This window comes from Zootoca vivipara, chromosome 6 (assembly GCF_965207765.1).
Source record: "Zootoca vivipara chromosome 6, rZooViv2.hap1.1, whole genome shotgun sequence".
Classification (NCBI taxonomy): Eukaryota; Metazoa; Chordata; class Lepidosauria; order Squamata; family Lacertidae; genus Zootoca; species Zootoca vivipara.
Window position 1 is genome coordinate 71,500,353 of NC_142589.1, and position 20,340 is coordinate 71,520,692.

General features: G+C 47.0%; 1 protein-coding gene across 1 annotated transcript; it reads left to right on the forward strand.

The window, feature by feature from the left end:
- Nucleotides 1-4,164: 4,164 nt before the first annotated feature.
- LOC118087645 (chemerin-like receptor 1) lies at nucleotides 4,165-10,856 on the forward strand. Its single transcript, XM_035120489.3, has 2 exons — nucleotides 4,165-4,251; nucleotides 8,500-10,856. Exons 1-2 carry the CDS (start codon nucleotides 4,239-4,241, stop codon nucleotides 9,468-9,470), a joined length of 984 nt encoding a protein of 327 aa, XP_034976380.1. The 5' UTR covers nucleotides 4,165-4,238; the 3' UTR covers nucleotides 9,471-10,856.
- Nucleotides 10,857-20,340: the final 9,484 nt, after the last annotated feature.

Consider the following 20,340-nt stretch of genomic DNA (forward strand, 5'->3'; position numbering starts at 1 on the left):
TTTCTGTCCAGCTTCCCCACAAATCCTTGCATTCTCCTTCCAGACTGGAATATCTTCCAAGTTGTGCTGTTTGTCATGGGCAGATGCCCTCTTAAAGATCCAATAAATCATGTCCAGGCTTCTGCTCTATGCGGCTTGGGACCCTCATACCTACAGGACCGCCTCTCTTGGTATGCCCTACAGAGGACGTTAAGGTCCACAAACAACAATACTCTGGAGATCCCGAGCCATAAGGTGGCTAGATTGGCCTCTACTAGAGCCAGGGCCTTTTCAATATTGGCCCCAACTTGGTGGAACGCTCTTTCCCAGGAGACCAGGGCCCTGCGGGATTTGTCATCTTTCCGCAGGGCCTGCAAGACAGAGCTGTTCCGCCTGACCTTTGGGCTGGACTCAGCCTGACCCCTGTGTTTTCCTCCCTCATGGCCTGGATTTATGGACTACTTGAAATGAGGCTGCATTTTAAATTTTAATACTGTATTTTCATCTGTATTTTAATTGTTTTTATGTTTTATTGTGGTTTTGTTGGTGTGAGCCGCCCTGAGCCCGGTTTTTGACTGGGGAGGGCGGGGTATAAATAAAAATTTATTATTTATTATTATTATTATTAATTCCTCCGGTTGCGGATTTGCAGTCTTTCCAGGCAGGGTCAGCCAAATCCATATATTAACACACATCTTATAACAAACCCAAGGCTCCCCCGCCCTTTGACTGCTTTCCACTCCCCGGCCTCCATTTTTAGCGAGCTCAATTAAAAGTGCGCCACAAGTCGTAAATCTTCTTAAAACCGTCCACAAAGAATTTTAACAACCTCCAGCCGTTGATATAACCACCCTAGGGAAGCTTTCATCTTACAGGCTTATCTAAACAAATTCAAATAAATCCTCTATTGTATATATTTCAATGTCCACACAGTTTATATTTTTATAACTTCTCGCTTGTTCTAGGTACTTTAGACAGTCTATCCAGGGAAGGTGTTAAGTGTAATCTTGAAACATAAAAATAAAAAGTTCGCTTCCCTTTCTGTTCGGTCTAACATAATATTTTCTTTCTTTAATACAATATTTCCTCGACTCTTTTATCATTCAAAAGCTGGATTTTCTGGCAGTGTCCTCCTCCTCTGCATTTGAAGCATGTCCATGAATTTAAATCCAATTATTCCTCTTAAATCATGGACTCGTGCACGAACAGGGTGGCCTCCAGGAGTTCCGGCCCCCACGGGTGCTTGGCCCAGCCCCCCCCCCGCCCAAAGGGTCGGAGTGGGTTAAGGGGCACCTGCAGCCCAGCGGCCCTTCCCGTCATCCCGGGAGGGTTGGGAGACTGCCTACTCCCCAAAGCAGCCGCCAAATTTCCCTGTGGGAGTCGGGAGAGATGTTACGGGTCAGCCATTTCTCCCGACGAGCACAAGCGGAAGTAGACTCGTAGACTTTTCAGCAGCTGTTACACCTGGAAAGTTCTTGAGCTTTTTTAAGGAAACCACCGAAATTGTTGAGCTTCTTTTAGACAAACCCCAAAGTTGTTGTTGAGTTTTCTTTTACAAAAACACCAAAAAACATAGAAACATGTGATTTTTCAATTGACTTGCCTAAGATCCAGGACAAAGCACCTTTCAGGAAATCCTCCCCCACCCCACCCCCCAACATCAATTACACCTTTGAAATCCCAGTAATGTCCAGGAAACTCCAGACACATGGCAGCCCTATTTACCATTCATTCACAGTTTGTTGTTGTTGTTGTTGTTGTTGTTTAGTCGTTTAGTCGTGTCCGACTCTTCGTGACCGCATGGACCAGAGCACGTCAGGCACTCCTGTCTTCCACTGCCTCCCGCAGTTTGGTCAAACTCATGTTATGTATAGCAAATTTTTACCTGAGTAGAATGTGTGCTTTTATTTAAAATGCATCTCTGGGTTATTTGTGGGGCATAGGAATTCATTCACCCCCCCCCCCAAAAAAATAGTCTGGCCCCCCACAAGGTCTGAAGGACAGTGAATTGTCCCCCTTCTAAAAAAGTTTGTTGACCCCTGCTCTACCCCTTCTACAGGCACGTCACATAGTTTGATTCCCTATGGCTCAAAGAATACTGGAGACATATGTCTTTGTAATATGTCTTTGTAATATGTACTTGATTAAAAAAAATACACAGGCAGGCCACGGGTGGAGACAAACAGGCACTCTTGCAGGCGCGGTAGCATTTATCTATGTCTAGTATTTCATGGGCTGATGAGATTTCACACTTGACTCCTGAGACAAATCGAAATGATTAAGATGTACCTATTAATTCTGAGGCAGAATTTCAAATCTTTTTGCAGATTCATTGGGGAGCAAAATTTCCCCCCACTGCTAATGCAAAAGAACAGCTTTCATACATAGTGGAGGTCCCTTTTTTAGCACCTGAAAGCTGCTGCATGCAGACCATTACTCAGAATGTGAAGCCATTATTCAATCTTGTATATGGAAACAGAATCTCAAAACCCCCTTCTCCAATGTTGAGAATCACCCCAGATTTGAATGGATGAGATGGTCTATATGCAATTTTGTAAGGGTGTCCATTCCACAATGTCCTGTTCTTTCACACTTTAATCTGCTTTGCAGCTTCACTTCCTGTTTGATCAGAGAGTCAAACCATAGTTCTGCCCTTGAGGGCAGGGCTTTCCTCCTTAAGAAATAGCTGGGAAGGGAGGACAGCAATCTAGATTAGCACTCTGGTGTGACAGTACATTTCTGAGCACAAGTGTTTGTGTTGACCTTTAAAGCCCTAAACAGGCTTGGCCCAGTATACCTGAAGGAGCATCTCCACCCCCAACGTTCTGCCCGATGGCAAGAAGCCAAGTTAAAAGGAACCAGGCAGAAGGCATTTTCGGTAGTGGCGCCCACCCTGTGGAACACCCTCCCATCAGATGTCAAAGAGATAAACATCTGACGTTTAGAAGACAACTGATGGCAGCCCTGTTTAGGGAAGTTTTTAATGACTGATGTTTTAATGTATTTTAAATCTTTGTTGGAAGCTGCCCAGAGTGGCTGGGGAAACCCAGCCAGATGGGCGGGGTATTATTATTATTATTATTATTATTATTATTATTATTATTATTATTCTCAGTCTAGAGCAGCCTTTCTCAATCTTGGGGCCCCAGATGTTGTTGGACTATGATTCCCATCACCCCTAGCTAGCAGGACAAGGGATGATGGGAGTTTTAGTCCAACAACACCCAACAGTTTGTACCTGGGTGAGGGACAGGGAGAAAGGGAGTGGTTATGTTGCTGTATGATATTCTATTGCTCTAGATGGGAGCATAAGTGCCGACAATGTGGGGCCCTGGGTGCCCAGGCACACGAAAATTTTAAATGAAGGGGCTGCCCCCCCACCCCTGATTCCACTTGGTAGCGTGTGCATACCATGGGGCGTGTGTGTGTGTCATGTCAGCACGCCCCCCCCCCCACGATGTGCACACAGGGCAATCCAAATTAACATATAACAAATACAAATATCCAAATTAGCACATAACATTTAAAAACAATTCGAAGCAACCCCACCCCCACCCCAAATAAAACAACACCCACCCACCCAAGTATTTCAATGCAATTCCTCGCATTGGTTCATTCACCCAGTGCAGACACTTTGTAAGGAAGGGCTGTGCTTAAGGGCAGAATTATGCCATGTAGGTCACACGTGGTTTGGTTCTCAGTTCAATAAAAATGAAACGTGTTGTGGCTATTGAGGTCTTGCAACTCACTGTAGACATGACTGCATGACCACCACCCCACTTCCAGTACTGTACTTGGAACTCACTAACAGATAACTAACTGCCTGTGCTCTCTCTGATCATTGCTCCATACTTTTCCTGCAGGAGGGAAGGGCCATAGCTCAGTGGCAGAGCCTCTGGCTTGCATGTATTCAATCCCCAGACTCTCCAGGTAGGGCTGCCTGGAACCCTGCAGAGCCTCTGCCAGTCAGTGTAAACCACACTGGCCTGGACGAGCCAATGGTCTGGCATGGTATAAGGCACGTTCCTTTGTTTCTATGAATCTCCTGGGAACTGAGCACTCGGATGTCACAGCTACTGATTTTCCTGCCTCATTTGTTGCATCACTGTCCGGGTTGTGCAAAGTGAGGAACAAACTGTTGTGTACCTCGGTCTTTGTTGCAACCGAGATTTCGCTGTCTCCCTCCTGGAGAGGAGACGGTCATTGAATACATCCCTGGCTAAGAACCAGCTTGTCCTGAAGGCATTTGGAATCTGCACATGGTGAGCCAAGGTATGTGCAGGACCTGTGGCATGTAGTGGGCTTTTTTTCCCTTTCTCCCCAAACTTGAAGGCGGGAGGAGCGAGCTGTTGTTGCACCCGTGATTCATTTCTGCTCTCCTGTGGCTCCTGATCCAGCAGGTGCGGAAGGCTTTTGCAGTCTTTCAAATAATTAATTATGTGGATCACAGATCCTGATCCTCATTCCCTGCTTGTGGGCTTCCCAGAGGCATCTCATCAGCCACTGAGGGACACTGTGCGCTTGACTGGGAAACCCATTTCATCTGTCCAGTTCCTCTTAGAGTCTCATTTTCCCAACTTTAGGGGGTTGGACGACATGACTCTCGGGGGTCCCATTCACCTGTACAATTCCATGGTTCTGTGAAAACAAGGCATGGCACCGTTCAGAATTGGATTCTCTTGCTTAATAGCTGCTAGACAGGAGGATCTGATCCTGTGTAGCACTGCATCACAAGTGTTTTTTTTGGGGGGAAGCTGTTCATCAAGCAGCACCCACACCCCACAGAATTGGTGCCTCAGCCATTGTTAAGCAGAGGCTTCAATCCTGTCGAGAAGGAAAGAGGGGTGTCTTCTCCTGAGAAGATGCAGCCCCTCCGGTCAAGTAGGTCACAGACTTTCCCACTCAGTTTTCCTGCCCTGTCTGCCTCTCCATCTTGCCTGGTGGCCTGCACCCTGAAAGTCACCCTGGGCATAGTTTTGAGTTTGGAAAGCAAATAAAATGGTTGATTTGTTGATTGAATTTCACCAGAATCTACCTTATTTTCAGTAGCACCTTAAAGACCAACTAAAAAAAAGCTTTATCATGTATAATGAGATAAGAACCCAATGTCCTCTAGGCTCAGCCTAGAGATTAAACATTGGATTCTTATCTCATTATACATGACTAGTATCTTGAAGCCCGTTAAAATAACGGGTGCTAGAGCAGACCTGTTGCTCTAGCAACCTCGGGGACATTCATAGAGGTGATGAAAAGATGTGGTGATGGTGGTGGCTTATAGGTTTATCAATGGCACTGACAGAGGAAAGGGGGGCAGAGTAGTGGCCTGCAAAGGGTGCAGAGTGAGAGGGGCACCTCCCTGCTGCACTGCTCTTCCTTTCCCCCCTGCCTCGCCTTCCCTCTCCGCCGGTGGGAGAGCATGAGCTTGTGCCTGTGCTGCCGCCCCCTAAACCCACTCATCGCCCTTGCAGCCACCGCATGGAGGCAGAAGCAGGCGAGAGGGAAGGACAGTCGGAGCGGAGGGAGGACCGTGGAAGAGGACGGGGCTCCCTGATGAGGGAGAGGGAGAGGGGCGGCAAAAGCCCCAAGTACGCCACTGATCAGTGGGTGACTACATGCAGCCTCCATCGCGAAGCAGCAGCTGTCTTGGACCCCTTATTGTGCCCCTTGAGTTCAGCATCGTCTATTGGACTGCAGGGACCCCGACCGAAAGGAGAGTCTTTCTCTCTCTCGCTCACTCTCAGCCTCTCTCAGCAGCTGCAGCTGCCCCCTCTGCGCCGACTCCTCCGCATGGGGCTTGTCCGGGCTGGCGTCTCCTCAGCCGCCGCCTCCTGCTCCTCCTCCCTCGCTTGCTCGCGGGTCTCTAAGGCAGGCGAGGGCGGTGCTGCTGCTGGAAGCTGCCGCCACATGGAACCATCTTCCACCTTCACCTCAGGTCGCCGCTACTGCCCCGGTAGGGAAACGGTAGGCAGAGGGGTTGGGGGGAGAGCGCTTGCGTGCGTCAAAGTCTCTACGTCTGATCCCTGTGTCCGTGGGGCACATGCGCAGTAACGCGGACACAGGGACTGGACGCAGAGACACAGGGACTTTATTATATAGGATAAAGCTTTTTCAGCCATCTCACCCCTTGCTTTTTCCTGCAAGACCAATTGCAGTCCTTAACAGTCGTTAACAGTCGTCAACAGGTTTACCACTCCTATCAGCCAATCACCCATTCCCACCACCCTTCTGAGTAATACCCCTCCCCACCCTCTGACTATACATAAGGGTCTAGTGACTTCTGTTTCAGTGTATTTGAAGAAGTGTGCATGCACACGAAAGCTCATACCTATGACAAACTTAGTTGGTCCCTAAGGTGCTACTGGAAGGAATTTTGTTTGTTTGTTTGTTTGTTTGTTTCAACTATGTCAGACCAGCACGGCTACCTACCTGTACCTTCTTTTCAATAATTTTCAAGTGAAATCCCCCCCTTAATGTATACCTGAAGGAGCATCTCCACCCCCATTGCTCCACCCGGACACCGAGGTCCAGCTCCGAGGGCCTTCTGGCTGTTCCCTCCCTGCGAGAAGTGAGGTTACAGGGCAGAGGGCCTTCTCGGTAGCGGCACCTACCCTGTGGAATGCCCTCCTATCAGATGTCAAGGAAATAAACAACTAATCAGTCAGATGGGCAGCATATAAAATTGTTGTTGTTGTTGATGATGATGATTTTTAAAAAAACGGGGAATGGTCGCAAAACTGCACAAGGCATTTTTGGTTCTGCACCAGCATTGGTGGCATCTGCGTCACCACAAACTTTGACTCAAGGACTCATTTTGGACCAGCTCCTCTGACTTTTCAGAAGATGGGGAAGCTGCCCTCTCAGCCCACGAAGGGGAAGTTGTGGTCTCTTCTGAGCTCAGTGTTGTCGCTGGTTTCTCAACTTCCAGAATGTGTGGTGCTCCAGGCATGGGGTGAAGGGGGGCCTTGGGGGAGCAAGACACAGTCAAGCTTGGCAGCCCAAAGAGAACATCACATCAAGAAGTCGTTGTTTTTTAAAGAGGCAGACCCAGATTGTGATATTGGAAGCGTTTAGATAGCTCAGCTTGTATTGTGTTTGCACGTGAGTAGCCCAGGCATGGTGAGTCCTCACAGATGCTCAGCCTAGAGATTAAACCAGGTGATCACTGCCATCTCAAGAGTTATTCTTTAGGCCAGTTGTTAGAAGCTGCAGGATTGGAGAACGCTCTTGTTTTCAGTTCCTGTTTGCTGGTTTCTCCCAGGCACCTAGTTGACCATTGTGAGAGCAGAATGCTGGACTTGACGGACCATGGCAGGCTCATCCAGCAGGCTCATTTTATGTTCTTATATGCAATTGTTCTGGCATTCCTCATCCAACATACCTCATTGAATTCAGGAGGACTTACTTATAAGTAGTAATTCTAAGATGCCATTAGAATTGTTTCAGTGGTTTGCTTCATTACAGGGTGTGGGCCTTGCATTGTAGCATTGTAGAAGTGGGATTGAATTTAGGCCTACAGTTCTCAGGCAAATTCTCCTAAGACGTTTTCCTGCCCCCCCCCCAAAAAAAGTGTACATCAGTCAAAATGGCATAAAAATGTGTTTATTAAGAGAAATTCACACTAAAATGCTCGAAAATTGTCATTTTTAAAATTGCTGCAGAAATGTGGAGAACCAAATTCAGGACCAGAAAAATAAGAAACAAAAAATGCCAGATTTGGTATAGCCTTCCATCCCTAGTCATACCTAACTTGGGGCCATTCATTTCAATGGGTCTACTCTGAATAAAATTTAGTTGGATACAACTCTCAGTTGGCACATGTAAAATACAGTGGTACCTCGGTTTTCAAACGTCTTGGAAGCCGAACGTTTTGGTTTTCAAGCACCCAAAAACCAGAAGAAATTGCTTCCATTTTCAAACGTGCCCCAGAAGTCGAACGGCTTCCACTGTGGGGGTTTGTTTGTTTGTTTCCCAATTTTCTCCATTGACTTTGCAGACTGCCCTTTGCGCCTCGGTTGTCGAACGTTTCAGAAGTTGAACTGTCTTCTGGAACGAATTACGTTCGACAACTGAGGTACCACAGTACTAGATGATAGATAGATAGATAGATAGATGATAGATAGATAGATAGATAGATAGATAGATGATAGATAGATGAGAGAAGCCTAAGAAAGAAATCAAAATCTAAGACTGAAGATGCTCAGTGATCACAGAATGCTGAATGTCCACTGTAGGGAGAGGGGAGCTGGAAGGAGAGGAATGGAAAATCTTGAGAGAAGGAATGGCCAGCTGGCTGGAACACTGACCAAGGGCACTCCACACTACAACTGTTCTCACAGGTCCCACTCATTCCCATTGATAGCATATTGAGGGTCTCTGCACTAACTGGTACCACAGCAATATGGCGGCCCCCCACAGATGTTAAGTCAGGTTTGTTTGTTTTAGCATATTGCCAGTAATCCAAGGTGTGAGATTTAAAGCGGGGAGAAAGACACTAAATATGGCCTGTTTCCTTTTCTGCAGACATCATGAACTCCTCAGCTGACCAGGTTGACACCACATCGGTGGAAGCCTCCATGCGCCACATCGCCATAGTAACCAACGTCATCATTCTGATCCTGGGCGTTAGCGGCAATGGGCTGGTGGTGTGGGCCGTAGCCAAGCGGGAGAAACGCAAGACCTTCACATCCACCTGCTACCTCAACCTGGCTGTGGCAGACCTCCTCTTCTCTGCTGGCCGTATCCCTGCCCTTGTGCAGGAGATCATGCACGGCAGCTGGCCCTTTGGCCTCGCCTTGTGCAAGCTCCACACTTTTGCCCGCTACCTCACGGTCTTCACCAGCGTCTTTGTCCTCACCGTCATCAGCGTACACCGGTGCCTGTTGATCGCGAGGCCCATCTGGGCCCGCAACCACCAGGGCCCTCGCTTTCAAGTCCTGGCATGCGCTGGGGCGTGGATCCTAGCTCTCGCCTTCAGCGCCCCTTATCTGGTGGTGCGCCATCTTGAAATAAAAAATGGATTGGCCTACTGCGTCTATCGGGGAGATCTCAAGAGAGCCACAGACCTGCCCCTGAGGCTGAGCAGGTTCTTTGGAGCATTCCTGGTACCCTTCATCATCATCGCTGTGGCCTACTTGGTTCTGATTTGCAAGCTCCGCGGGCGGCGCTGGGAGGGCTCCCACCGCACCTTCGGTTTGGTGGCCACCATCGTGGTGCTCTTCTTCGTCTGCTGGCTCCCCCACCACATCTTTGTACTTCTCAGCACCGTGTCAGAAGAAAAGCACATGTGGGGGATTGGGCTCAAGCTGTCGAATGCTCTGGCGTACCTCCACAGTTGTGTCAACCCCGTGCTGTATGGCTTCGTGGGGTATGTCCGAAGCAGGGGTCTCCGTCGGCGGGCTTCTTTCTTGGGACTCTTCCGCAAAGCACTAACTGAAGAGGATGAAGTCTCCGCTGGGGCAGAAGCATCACGGAGCCTTAGTCAGAAGGTCTGAGAAGCAGTGAAAGGTTGGGACATTCTTGCAGGGAAGGCTTTGCCATGAAATCCCCTGGCTACTTTACTTTCAGAAAAGATGGGAGGTTGCAGTGCCTGTAACAAGAGATCTGGTGATCAGGAGAGCTGACTTTGATTCTGTACCTGTGACTTCCTTGATACTCAGAGCTGGATCTAGGCTTTAGTGTGCTCTCGAGAAAGATGACCTCTGCAGGCTTCTTGCCTCCACCTAAACACTGCCCAGTGCCCATTTTCCTCTGCATCTGGGCCTAATTTCAACCACTACCTAGAGCAGTAGGCAGACTAAGGCAGCTGCCTCCAGAAGCAGACATTAGGTGTTATGAAAACTGTGTTATTTAGTTTAATCGTATTGTATTTTTCTGGCAGAGAGGTGTGAGATAATTTTTGTTTTTTTTGCCTCTGGAGCCAAAACAACTTGACTAACCTTGGAAACTTTGCACCTTGATTTAGAACTGAGGGGTGTGAAGCATCTGCCTTGGGCCACCAGGTGTCTTGGGCCTGCTCTGGCCCAGAAAATAATGGCAAATATATTTGAAGATGACTATCATATTTCCACCCAGTCTCCTCTTATCCAGGCGAAACATACCCAGCTCTCTCAACCATTCCTCATAAGGCATGGTTTCCAGACCCTTGATCATCTTGGTCGCTCTCCTCTGCACACGTTCCAGCTTGTCAATATCCATCTTAAATTGTGGTGCTCAGACCTGGTCACAGGACTCCAGGTGTGGTCTGACCAAGGCAGAATAGAGTGGTACTATTACTTCCCTTGATCTGGACATTATACTTGATGCAGCCTAGAAGAACATTAGCCTTTTCTTTTCTTTTCTTTTTTTGCTGATGCATCATGCTGTTGACTCACGTCAAGCTTGTGGTCAACTAAGACCCCTAGATCCTTTTCACATGTACTACTACCAAGCCAGGCGAGCCCCATCTTATATTGGTGCAACTGGTTATTTCTTTCTAAGTGCAGAACCTTACATTTGTATCTATGGGAAAATGTTTCATTACTTTTGGCCCAGTTCTCCAATCTGTTAAGGTCGTCTGGCATCCCAGTTCTGTCTTCTGTAGCATTAGCTACTGCTTCCAGTTTGGTATCGTCTGCAAATTGGTCATAGGGCTTCAGTAAATTTTGAAATCAAATTGAAATTGGATTTGAATTAACTCTTGGCTTTAATAGGATGCATTTGATGTGAATTTAATTTTGGCTTGTTTTATATTTTGGTATTTGCTACATTCTGTTATATTGACTTCCATTCCAATCTGCTAATTGAGTTGTTTTCTGTTTTGCTGTCTTATGCTATGGGCTTCCCTAGGGAAAGCAAAAAAGCAGGATATAAGCAGCGAATAAAATGGAAGAGAAAGGACATTCTGGAAATTTCAGCTTAGTGTGAACACGTGCAAAATTGCCTTTGAAGAAGTTGTCTGTCCCCACCGCCACCTGGTTTCATTATCCCTTGGCCATCTGTACTCAGGGAGGTGTGCGTTACAGCTTTCTATCCTCTAAAGGTCACTCTCCTATCCTTTCAGGACTATCTCGTAAACAATACACAGTCTAGACAGTCTCTTTCCAAAGAACAGATATATTATATTATCCATCAACCTAATTTGTCATCCTTTTTCTCTTTCTTAGAAGGTTCAATTACTGCACACATAAATGTCCTACTCCAACTACATTCTGCCTCATGAGGCCTTTCCATTCCTTTTGATAAGGCTTGATCCTGACCTGCATTTTCCTGCTGCCTAATCCCTGGGTCACTGCAGGGCCCATCATGGATGCAAGGATATATCTTTGGAAATGGCAAGGCAATATGTTTAGCAAGAAATGCTTGCTCAAAGGCATTTCTGTTATCTCACCAAATCATCTGGGGCTGTACTCTGAAACATTGGCAGGAGGTTGAGAATAGATTTTTTTAAAAAAAATCACAGAATTTGATTCTGTGGGGACCTTGGGTGGAGGAATCTATCCGTTTCAGTTTCTCTCAGTTTCTCATTCCCACCCCCAATCTTAAATTAAGATCTTCACATTTCCACCGTAGCTTGCCATTTTTTAAACACAAGAATGCCCCTGTCAAGGTGGCCAGTATTCAGGGGTCATGTGGGGTTGCCATATTTCAAAAAGTAAAAACCAGGGCACCCCGAAAATTGTTGAGTTGAGCTTTTTTAAGGAAACCCCAAAAGGTGTTCTGCCTTTGAAATCTTGGGAAAATCCGGGTGTATGGCAGCTCTAGGTGGGGGCAACTGAAGACCAACATATGGAGACCATGGGATGGGGGGAGCACACTGCACAGACCAGATGCCCTTCCCTATACCCTGGACTTCCCTAAATCCTCCAGCCCCTTTTGTAAATGTCAGAGTAATCATAACACGTTCTCTGAAAATGCCAGCTCAGCAAACGCTCTAATCTCCTCATAATTGCTATTATACAACCTCACCAGCTAGGTAGAGTGCCTGCTTTCAGAACTGGGTTCATATTGCCACCTAGAGGCAAGAAGGACCGAGGAGAAATCCCTTCTGCCGGTTCTGTGTTCCTCGTTCATGGAGAAAAGTATTTCTGTACAACCACATCGTGAACTAGAATACACCATTACAAACAGTGCGGGAAATCGTTCAAATGACTGGCTAATTAAGCAGCTGCAAAGGTCTGTTGATTAAAAGTATTCAAGGTGTGCCCACAAGTCAATAGTGAGCATGCATGCCAAATCTCTGCTGGAAGAGTCTTCCACAGCGTTGAGGCCAGTGACATCAAATGCCCACCATCTAGTTGAAGCCAGCCGGACCTTTGTAACATGGGACACACACACACACACACACACACACACACACAAAACCTTCCAACATTCCTCAAATCAACTTCATTAGTGTAACAGAATGAACTGTGTCAATGGTGGGTAATGTACCATTCTTCCTGGTCAATGGCGTAAAGGTAAAGGCACCCCTGACCATTAGGTCCAGTTGCGGACGACTCTGGGGTTGCAGCGCTCATCTCGCTCTATAGGCCGAGGGAGCCAGCGTTTGTCCGCAGACAGCTTCCAGGTCATGTGGCCAGCATGACTAAGCCGCTTCTGGCGAACCAGAGTAGCGCACAGGTACCTTCCCGCCGGAGTGGTACCTATTTATCTACTTGTACTTTGTGCTTTTGAACGTCTAGGTTGGCAGGAGCAGGGACCAAACAACAGGAGCTCACCCTGTCACGGGGATTCGAACCGCCAACCTTCTGATCGGCAAGCCTTAGGCTCTGTGGTTTAGACCACAGCACCACCCACGTCAACGGTGTAGCCTGACTAATAAAAATATGCAACTAGAAGGGCTAGAGGAATTCAACTGTTGCAAATCTGGGATCTTGACAAAATATCAAATTTCATTTTTTGCAAATTAAACAGTGTGCAAAGCCCCTGTCATTTTTAAAATTGCTGCAGAAATGTGGAGAAACAAATTTAGGACCAGAAAAATAAGAAACAAAAAAATGCCAAATTTGGTATAGCCTTCCATCCCTAGTCATGCCTAACTTGGGGCCATTCATTTCAATGGGTCTGCTCTGAATAAAATTTAGTTGGATACAACTCTCAGTTGGCACATGTAAAATACAGTGGTACCTCGGTTTTCAAACGTCTTGGAAGCCGAACGTTTTGGTTTTCAAGCACCCAAAAACCAGAAGAAATTGCTTCCATTTTCAAACGCACCCCAGAAGTCGAACGGCTTCCACTGTGGGGGTTTGTTTGCATGTTTCCCAAGTTTCTCCATTGACTTTGCAGACTGCCCTTTGCGCCTCAGTTGTCGAACGTTTCAGAAGTTGAACTGTCTTCTGGAACGGATTACGTTCGACAACCGAGGTACCATTGTACTAGATGATAGATAGATAGATAGATGAGAGAAGCCTAAGAAAGAAAGACTGAGTTGGTTTGGGGCCCAGATCCAGGTTAGGCTGCCCTGGATCATCCCATGTCACATCAGAGCCACTCCGAAGCACTGGATCATGCCCTGAATGGACCTGTGGGGGGCAGACATAGGACATATTGATATTCACGGCCTAATAGGAAAGCTTCTCAGCAGATGTTTTCCTTTTCTGCTAGTGACGAAGAATTTTGTGTAACTCAAAACTAGACCAATATAAGTTTAATTTCATGGTCCCTTATAGAACTCCTTTTATTTTTCAGTGCCTTTGTTCCAAGTTAGTAAAATCATTCCAAGTGAAGTAAATTGGCAATGCATAATGTAGAACTTCATAACTTTGATAGTTATTTCTACTCCCTGTGCCATATGTTACCATGTTTCTTTTGCCAAAGACCAAGGTAGCTCTGACCCATCGATCCATAGCTGTCAAGTTTTCCCTTTTCTCGAGAGGAAGCCTATTCAGCATAAGGGAATTTCCCTTTAAAAAGGTGAGAACTTGACAGCTATGCTTCGATCTCTTTCGGAGCCAAACGCCCTGCACTTCTTTTTCTTCATCATCAACTCTCTGGGCTCCAAGGTTGCCCTTGGCAACTCAGAAGAGGAAGAGAACTTAACCTGTGAAAAAGAAGTCCCCTGTGGGACTCAGATACAGGCTGCCTGTGCTGGAAACCATAGCTGCCAAGTTTTCCCTTTTCTCGCGAGGAAGCCTATTCAGCATAAGGGAGTCTCCCTTAAAAAAAGGGAGAACTTGGCAGCTATGCTGGAAACTGCTTACAGGTGGCCTTCCAGGAGAAGCAACAGCCCTTCAGAACATTTGCACAAGAGATGCTAGGAAGGACGCTTTCTTGCCCAGAATACATCGCTTGGAAACCGTAGAGACTGAGCTGTCCAAAGAGCCTAAGGGGTGAGGAAACATTGGCCCTCCATATGTTGCTGGACTATCAGTGGCTGCTGTCCAAGTTGACTATGTTCCACCTCCACTGTCAGAGACTGAATAGCAGGTCCTAGGCTGTCACTCTAACCACTACACTACTGCTGCCTCCTAGGGTACCTCATCCTTCCCTAAAACATGGGGTGATGGCAAAGGGCAGCTTTCCCCAGAATGCTTATGGGCTTTTTGTACAGAAAGGGGAGGCAAGGGTTCGTTTGGAAGCTCTGCTTGCAAATCAACAAGACAGAATTGATTGTTCCAGGGGTGAGAAGGAGCAGCCACTTCAGGTCAACAGGGTCACTGGTGGAAAACCAGGCAGGAGCCATTAGCAAACGAAAGAGATCCACGCCGTTGGTGTTCCAGGCCTATGCAGTAGCCTCAGGGCCCAGAGACCTCCTTTTGATCTGTAGGCTTTCGAATCCAGCAGTGCCATGAATTCAAGCAGCTACGTGCTCCCACTGTTAATCTAAGCGAAGGCAGGTCCATCATGTCAGATGAGCTCACCACCTCCTCAGCACACCAGCATCCTCGCCAAGCCCTCACAGGAGGCACTCGTAACGCCTGGCTTCCTTTAGTTGTCCGCGGCGTTTTTCTGGGAACAATGCCGCGAGATAGTTTGCTCCCTCTCAGTTGGAGAGACTATTGTGCTCACATTGGCAATCATCTCCTGCCGCTTTTAGCCCCTCTGGAAGCTGAACGCAAAGGATGCAGACGATGGCTCATAGCTAACCCCCTCCTCCTCCTCCTCGCCTCCCCGCATCCATGCACCTTTCAGATGGATTTGCAGGGAAATTAAGACTGAAATGGGACACTCTCCATTTCAGAAGCTAATGAAAGGAAGGCAAGAGAAAAATCGGGGGCCGTTTGTGTGAATGCAGGGTCTTGGCGTTCTGTCGTGGATGCTTTAGTTGTGATTCCTGCATTGCACCTAGTCAAACAGTTCTTTTGTTCTATGGGATGGTGCAGCGACTATCTCTGAACAGTTTTGCCCAGAGCAACGAGGGATGCATGTCACCATTGTTTTGCAATCTGTGTGGCAAGTGTAAATGATTAAAGCATTAGTGGCAAAGGTGAGTTTTAGAGCAACTGTTTAGCATGCAGATTGTCCCGGGTTCAGTCCCCAGTATCTCCAGGTACAGCTGGCAGGGACCCTGGGCAGTGGCGAAGCTGCATGCTCCGCCACCAGGGGTGGAGAGCAGGCGGGGGTGTGTGTGGCGTGCGTCCTGGGAACATTGCACGCTGCCTGTGGGGCGTGGTGCCTGGCGCAAAGGGGTGTGTGCGGTGTGTATTGGGGGTGGCTGTGATGGTACACCCCTCCCCGTTCCTCCACCAGTGACCCTGGCCTGAAACCCTAGAGAGCACCTGCCAGTATCTGTACCAGTGTAGACAGTACTAAGCCAGATGCTAATAATAATAATAATAATAATAATAATAATAATAATAATAATAATTTATTTATACCCCGCCCATCTGGCTGGGTTTCCCCAGCCACTCTGGGCGGCTTCCAACAGAAAAATAAAACACAGTAATCTATTAAACATTAAAAAGCCTCCCTGAACAGGGCTGCCTTCAGATGTCTTCTAAAAGTCTGGTAGTTGTTTTCCTCTTTGACATCTGTTGGGAGGGCGTTCCACAGGGCAGGCGCCACCACCGAGAAGGCCCTCTGCCTAGTTCCCTGCAACTTGGCTTCTTACAACGAGGGAACCGCCAGAAGGCCCTCAGTGCTGGACCTCAGTGTCCGGGCAGAATGATGGAGGTGGAGACTTCAGGTATACTGGACCGAGGCCATTTAGGGCTTTAAAGGTCAACACCCACACTTTGAATTGTGCTCGGAAACGTACTGGGAGCCAATGTAGATCTTTCAAGACCGGTGTTGTGTGGTCTCAGTGGCCGCTCCCAGTCACCAGACTAGCTGCCGTAGTTTCCGAGTCACCTTCAAAGGTAGCCCCACGTAGAGCGCATTGCAGTAGTCCAAGTGGGAGATAACTAGAGCATGCACCACTCTGGCTAGACAGTCTGCAGGCAGGTAGGGTCTCAGCCTGCGTACCAGATGGAGCTGATATAGACAGCTGCCCTGGACAGAGAATTGACCTGCGCCTCCATGGACAGCTGTGAGTCCAAAATGACTCCCAAGCTGCACACCTGGTCCTTCAGGGACACAGTTACCCCATTCAGAACCAGGGAATCCTCCACGCCTGCCCGCCTCCTGTCCCCCACGAACAGTACTTCTGTCTTGTCAGGATTGAACCTCAATCTGTTAGCCACCATCCATCCTCCAACTGCCTCCAGGCACTCACACAGGACCTTCACTGCCTTCACTGGTTCTGATTTGAAAGAGAGGTAGAGGTGGGTATCATCCGCATACTGATGAACACCCAGCCCAAACCCCCTGATGATCTCTCCCAGAGGCTGCATGTAGATGTTAAAAAGCTCCAATGGTCTGAGTCAGTATAAGGCAACTTATTTTGCCCCTCTGGGAAGCAGACAGGGTAGAGCCTGCAGCCATAAACAACGGGCCAGAGGGCAGCTGATCACAAGGTGTGCAAATAAGGAAGGTTAGTTACTTAAACGTGCCTATTTTCGTCTGTGTGTTGCTGCGGGTTGGCATGCGAGAGCTACAGGAAACCAAAATAAACTGCAATGGTCTCGTCTCATGGTGTGCCGCTTTGACAGCTGGAGAGAACGAAGGCGCTGATGAGATGGTGAGATGGATAGGCACCAAGCTGTGTCCCAAAATGCTGTTGCTGGTGGAAAGAAGATGCACCACTTTCAGGGTCCACAGGAGAAGAGATGCAACAAAACCATCATTCAGTAAAGGTAAAGTGACCCCTGACCATTAGGTCCAGTCGTGACCAACTCTGGGGTTGTGGCGCTCATCTCGCGTTATTGGCCAAGGGAGCCGGCGTACAGCTTCCGGGTCATGTGGCCAGCATGACAAAGTCGCTTCTGGCGAACCAGAGCAGCACATGGAAACGCCATTTACCTTCCCGCTGTAGTGGTACCTATTTATCTACTTGCACTTTGACGTGCTTTCAAACTGCTAGGTTGGCAGGAGCTGGGACCGAGCAATGGGAGCTCACCCCATCGCGGGGACTCGAACCGCCGACCTTCTGATCAGCAAGCCCTAGGCTCAGTGGTTTAACCCCCAGCGCCACCCCCAGCAAACTTTCACAGCCTTCATGAATGACTTTCAGTTTCATACATTTTATTAATCTGCTTTCAATATATACTCTTATGAAACTGGAGGGTATTACAATAATCCTGCCAGTGTTCTTATCTGTTTACAGTTTGCTTGTAAATATTCAATAAACCATTTCTATTATTTTATAAAAAGTTTGTTGTCTTGATTTCTCATTTTTCTGGTAAGTTTTGCCATTTCTACATATTCCAAAAGTTTTTGTATCCATTCTTCTTTTGCTGGGACTTTTTCTTTTTTACATTTTTAGGCAAGTAACATTCTTGCTGCTGTAGTCGCGTACATTAATAAATTTCTATACAGTTTGGGTAGTTCTGTCCCTATAATTCCCAAAAGGAAAGCTTCTGGGTTTTTTTTTACAACCGTTAATTTAAACATCTTTTTCAATTCATTATATATAATTTCCCAGCCTTCAAAATAGAGCAGAAGTGTTGGTTGATGGATATCAACATAAATTTGGCAGTTCCGTTATTATTTTCTTGTTGCATTTGTTGGTCACTTCTTACACAGCAAGGTTTCTAATCAACGTACAATGTGTTTTAAAGCAGGAAAAATCAACAGGAGCAAACATACATTTTTTAAAAAAGTACAATGGTACCTCTCGGATCCGTTCTGGGGTGCCGTTCACACCCCAAAAAGTCCGCAACTAGAGCGGTGCTTCTGCACACGCGCAGTGAAATCCGGAAGTATACACTTCTGGGTTTGCCATGTTCGCAAGCCAAAAAGACGCAACATGAACCTAACGCAACACGAGGTATGACTGTGCTTATGAAAATGCAGTTTTGTCGATATGTGCATTTATATGCACACACTGATATTTTTATTTTTAAAAAAACCTTGTGAAAATTCATTAGCATTTTAGTGTGAATTTCTTCTAAAATGCAATTTTATATGCATTTTTGCCCAATGTACACAGTCTAGCAGAATGACACATACAAAATTATTATTATTATTATTATTATTATTATTATTATTATAGCCTGTTATTTTCACCTGCATGTTCTATCTATATCCGCTTTACCCTTTACATGTTTTACATGTGTTTTGGGGGCAAATTACTTGACTGGAGCCCTGTATTGCAAAATTTGGAGGCATGTGAATTTCAAAGGAAATTCACATTTTCATAAGTACAGTAATACTCATGAGAAGAGAAGACTCCCTGGAAGAGACCCTGATGCTGGGAAAGCTTGAGGGCACAAGGAGAAGGGGACGACAGAGGAACGAGATGGTTGGACAGTGTTCTCGAAGCTACCAACATGAGTTTGACCAAACTGCGGGAGGCAGTGGAAGACAGGAGTGCCTGGAGTACTCTGGTCCATGGGGTCACGATGAGTTGGACACAAGAAAACAACAACGAATTTCAAAGGATGGCTGTGTTTTGGTACTCGGGTTCTTTCAGAAAGTGCAAATTAGGGAGGCCTGCTTTAAAATGCAAACTGAATCAAACTTCTCCCCCATCCTTATCACCTGCCTCCAAAGTCATACCCTGACAGTGCCACTCCAGAGAAAACATGTCTGCGTGCCTCTGAGGCCTCCTCTCTACACTGATGGCCCTGATTGTGGTGGCAGATGTTTCAGAAAGATGGCAGAGAAGGAGACAGCCGGTGATGAGCGTGATAAGAAAGACAGTTGGGGACTTGGTGCATTCTGCATAGCAGGAGAGCAAAAGAGAAGAGGGCTGCTGAAGAAGACTTCAGGAAGCTGGAGAGAACAGCCAACAGTTGGGTAACTAAGACCCCCCCCCAATGTCTAAGGTATGATATCCAAGGGTATGGGAAAAGATGGAAAGGGGGGGGAGGCTAATGTGAGGTGTCTCGGTACTCAGAATGTGGAGGGTAGCAGAGGGTAGTAGCTGGATCTAAGCCCAAGCCTGGTTTCCCAGGCCAGATTTAACATAAGAATCTAGTAAATGGGTCAGATAGTCCAGTGTTTCCCAACCAGTGTGCCTCCAGATGTTTTGGGACTACAACTCCCATCATCCCTAGCTAGCAAGACCAGTGGTCAGGAATGATGGGAGTTGTAGTCCCAAAACATCTGGAGGCACACTGGTTGGGAAACACTGAGATAGTCCACCAACTTGCCACAGGAGCCTCCCAGATGCCCATGGGAGGCCAGAATGCAGGGCCTGAGTGCAACATTCCTCTCCTTGCTTGCAATTCCCAGTGACTGGCATTCAGAAATATACTGCCTTCATTACGCAGAAGGTCCCAGTTCAATCCCTGGCTTCTCCAGGTAGGACTGGAAGAGATTCCTTGTCTGAAATCCAAGCTGCTGCCAGTCAGTGTATACTAGTCTGGATGGGACCTCTATAAGTCCCTGTAGAAATTACATGGAATTGTTCCAGGCCATCTGGGCCTCTGTGAATCTCCCTTTCGATTTATAAGTGTGAAATAAATAACAACAACAACCTGTGATTGTAAGTTGCTTTAAACTGCTTTTAACATTGTGTTTTAATTGCTGTAACCTGCCCTGGGACCTTAGGACGAAGGGTGAAGGCATCTTACTATGATGGTCATGGGAGAACATAGGAATCACTGATAGTCTTCTCCTCCATGGCCATCACAACATCTTCTGGAAGCTTGTGACTTGTGTGCCTGCAACTCCAGGTTTCTTGGGGATGGGACTGTCAACTATCCACCTATCAGTTTAAATCAGTGTTTCCCAAACTTGGGTCTCCAGCTTTTTCTTTTTCTTTTTACTACAGTTCCCATCATCCCTGACCACTGGTCCTGCAAGCTAGGGATGATGGGAGTTGTTGTCCCAAAACAGCTGGAGACCCAAGTTTGGGAAGCACTGGTTTAAATGAATATTATTGTGGACGACGCTGTGCCA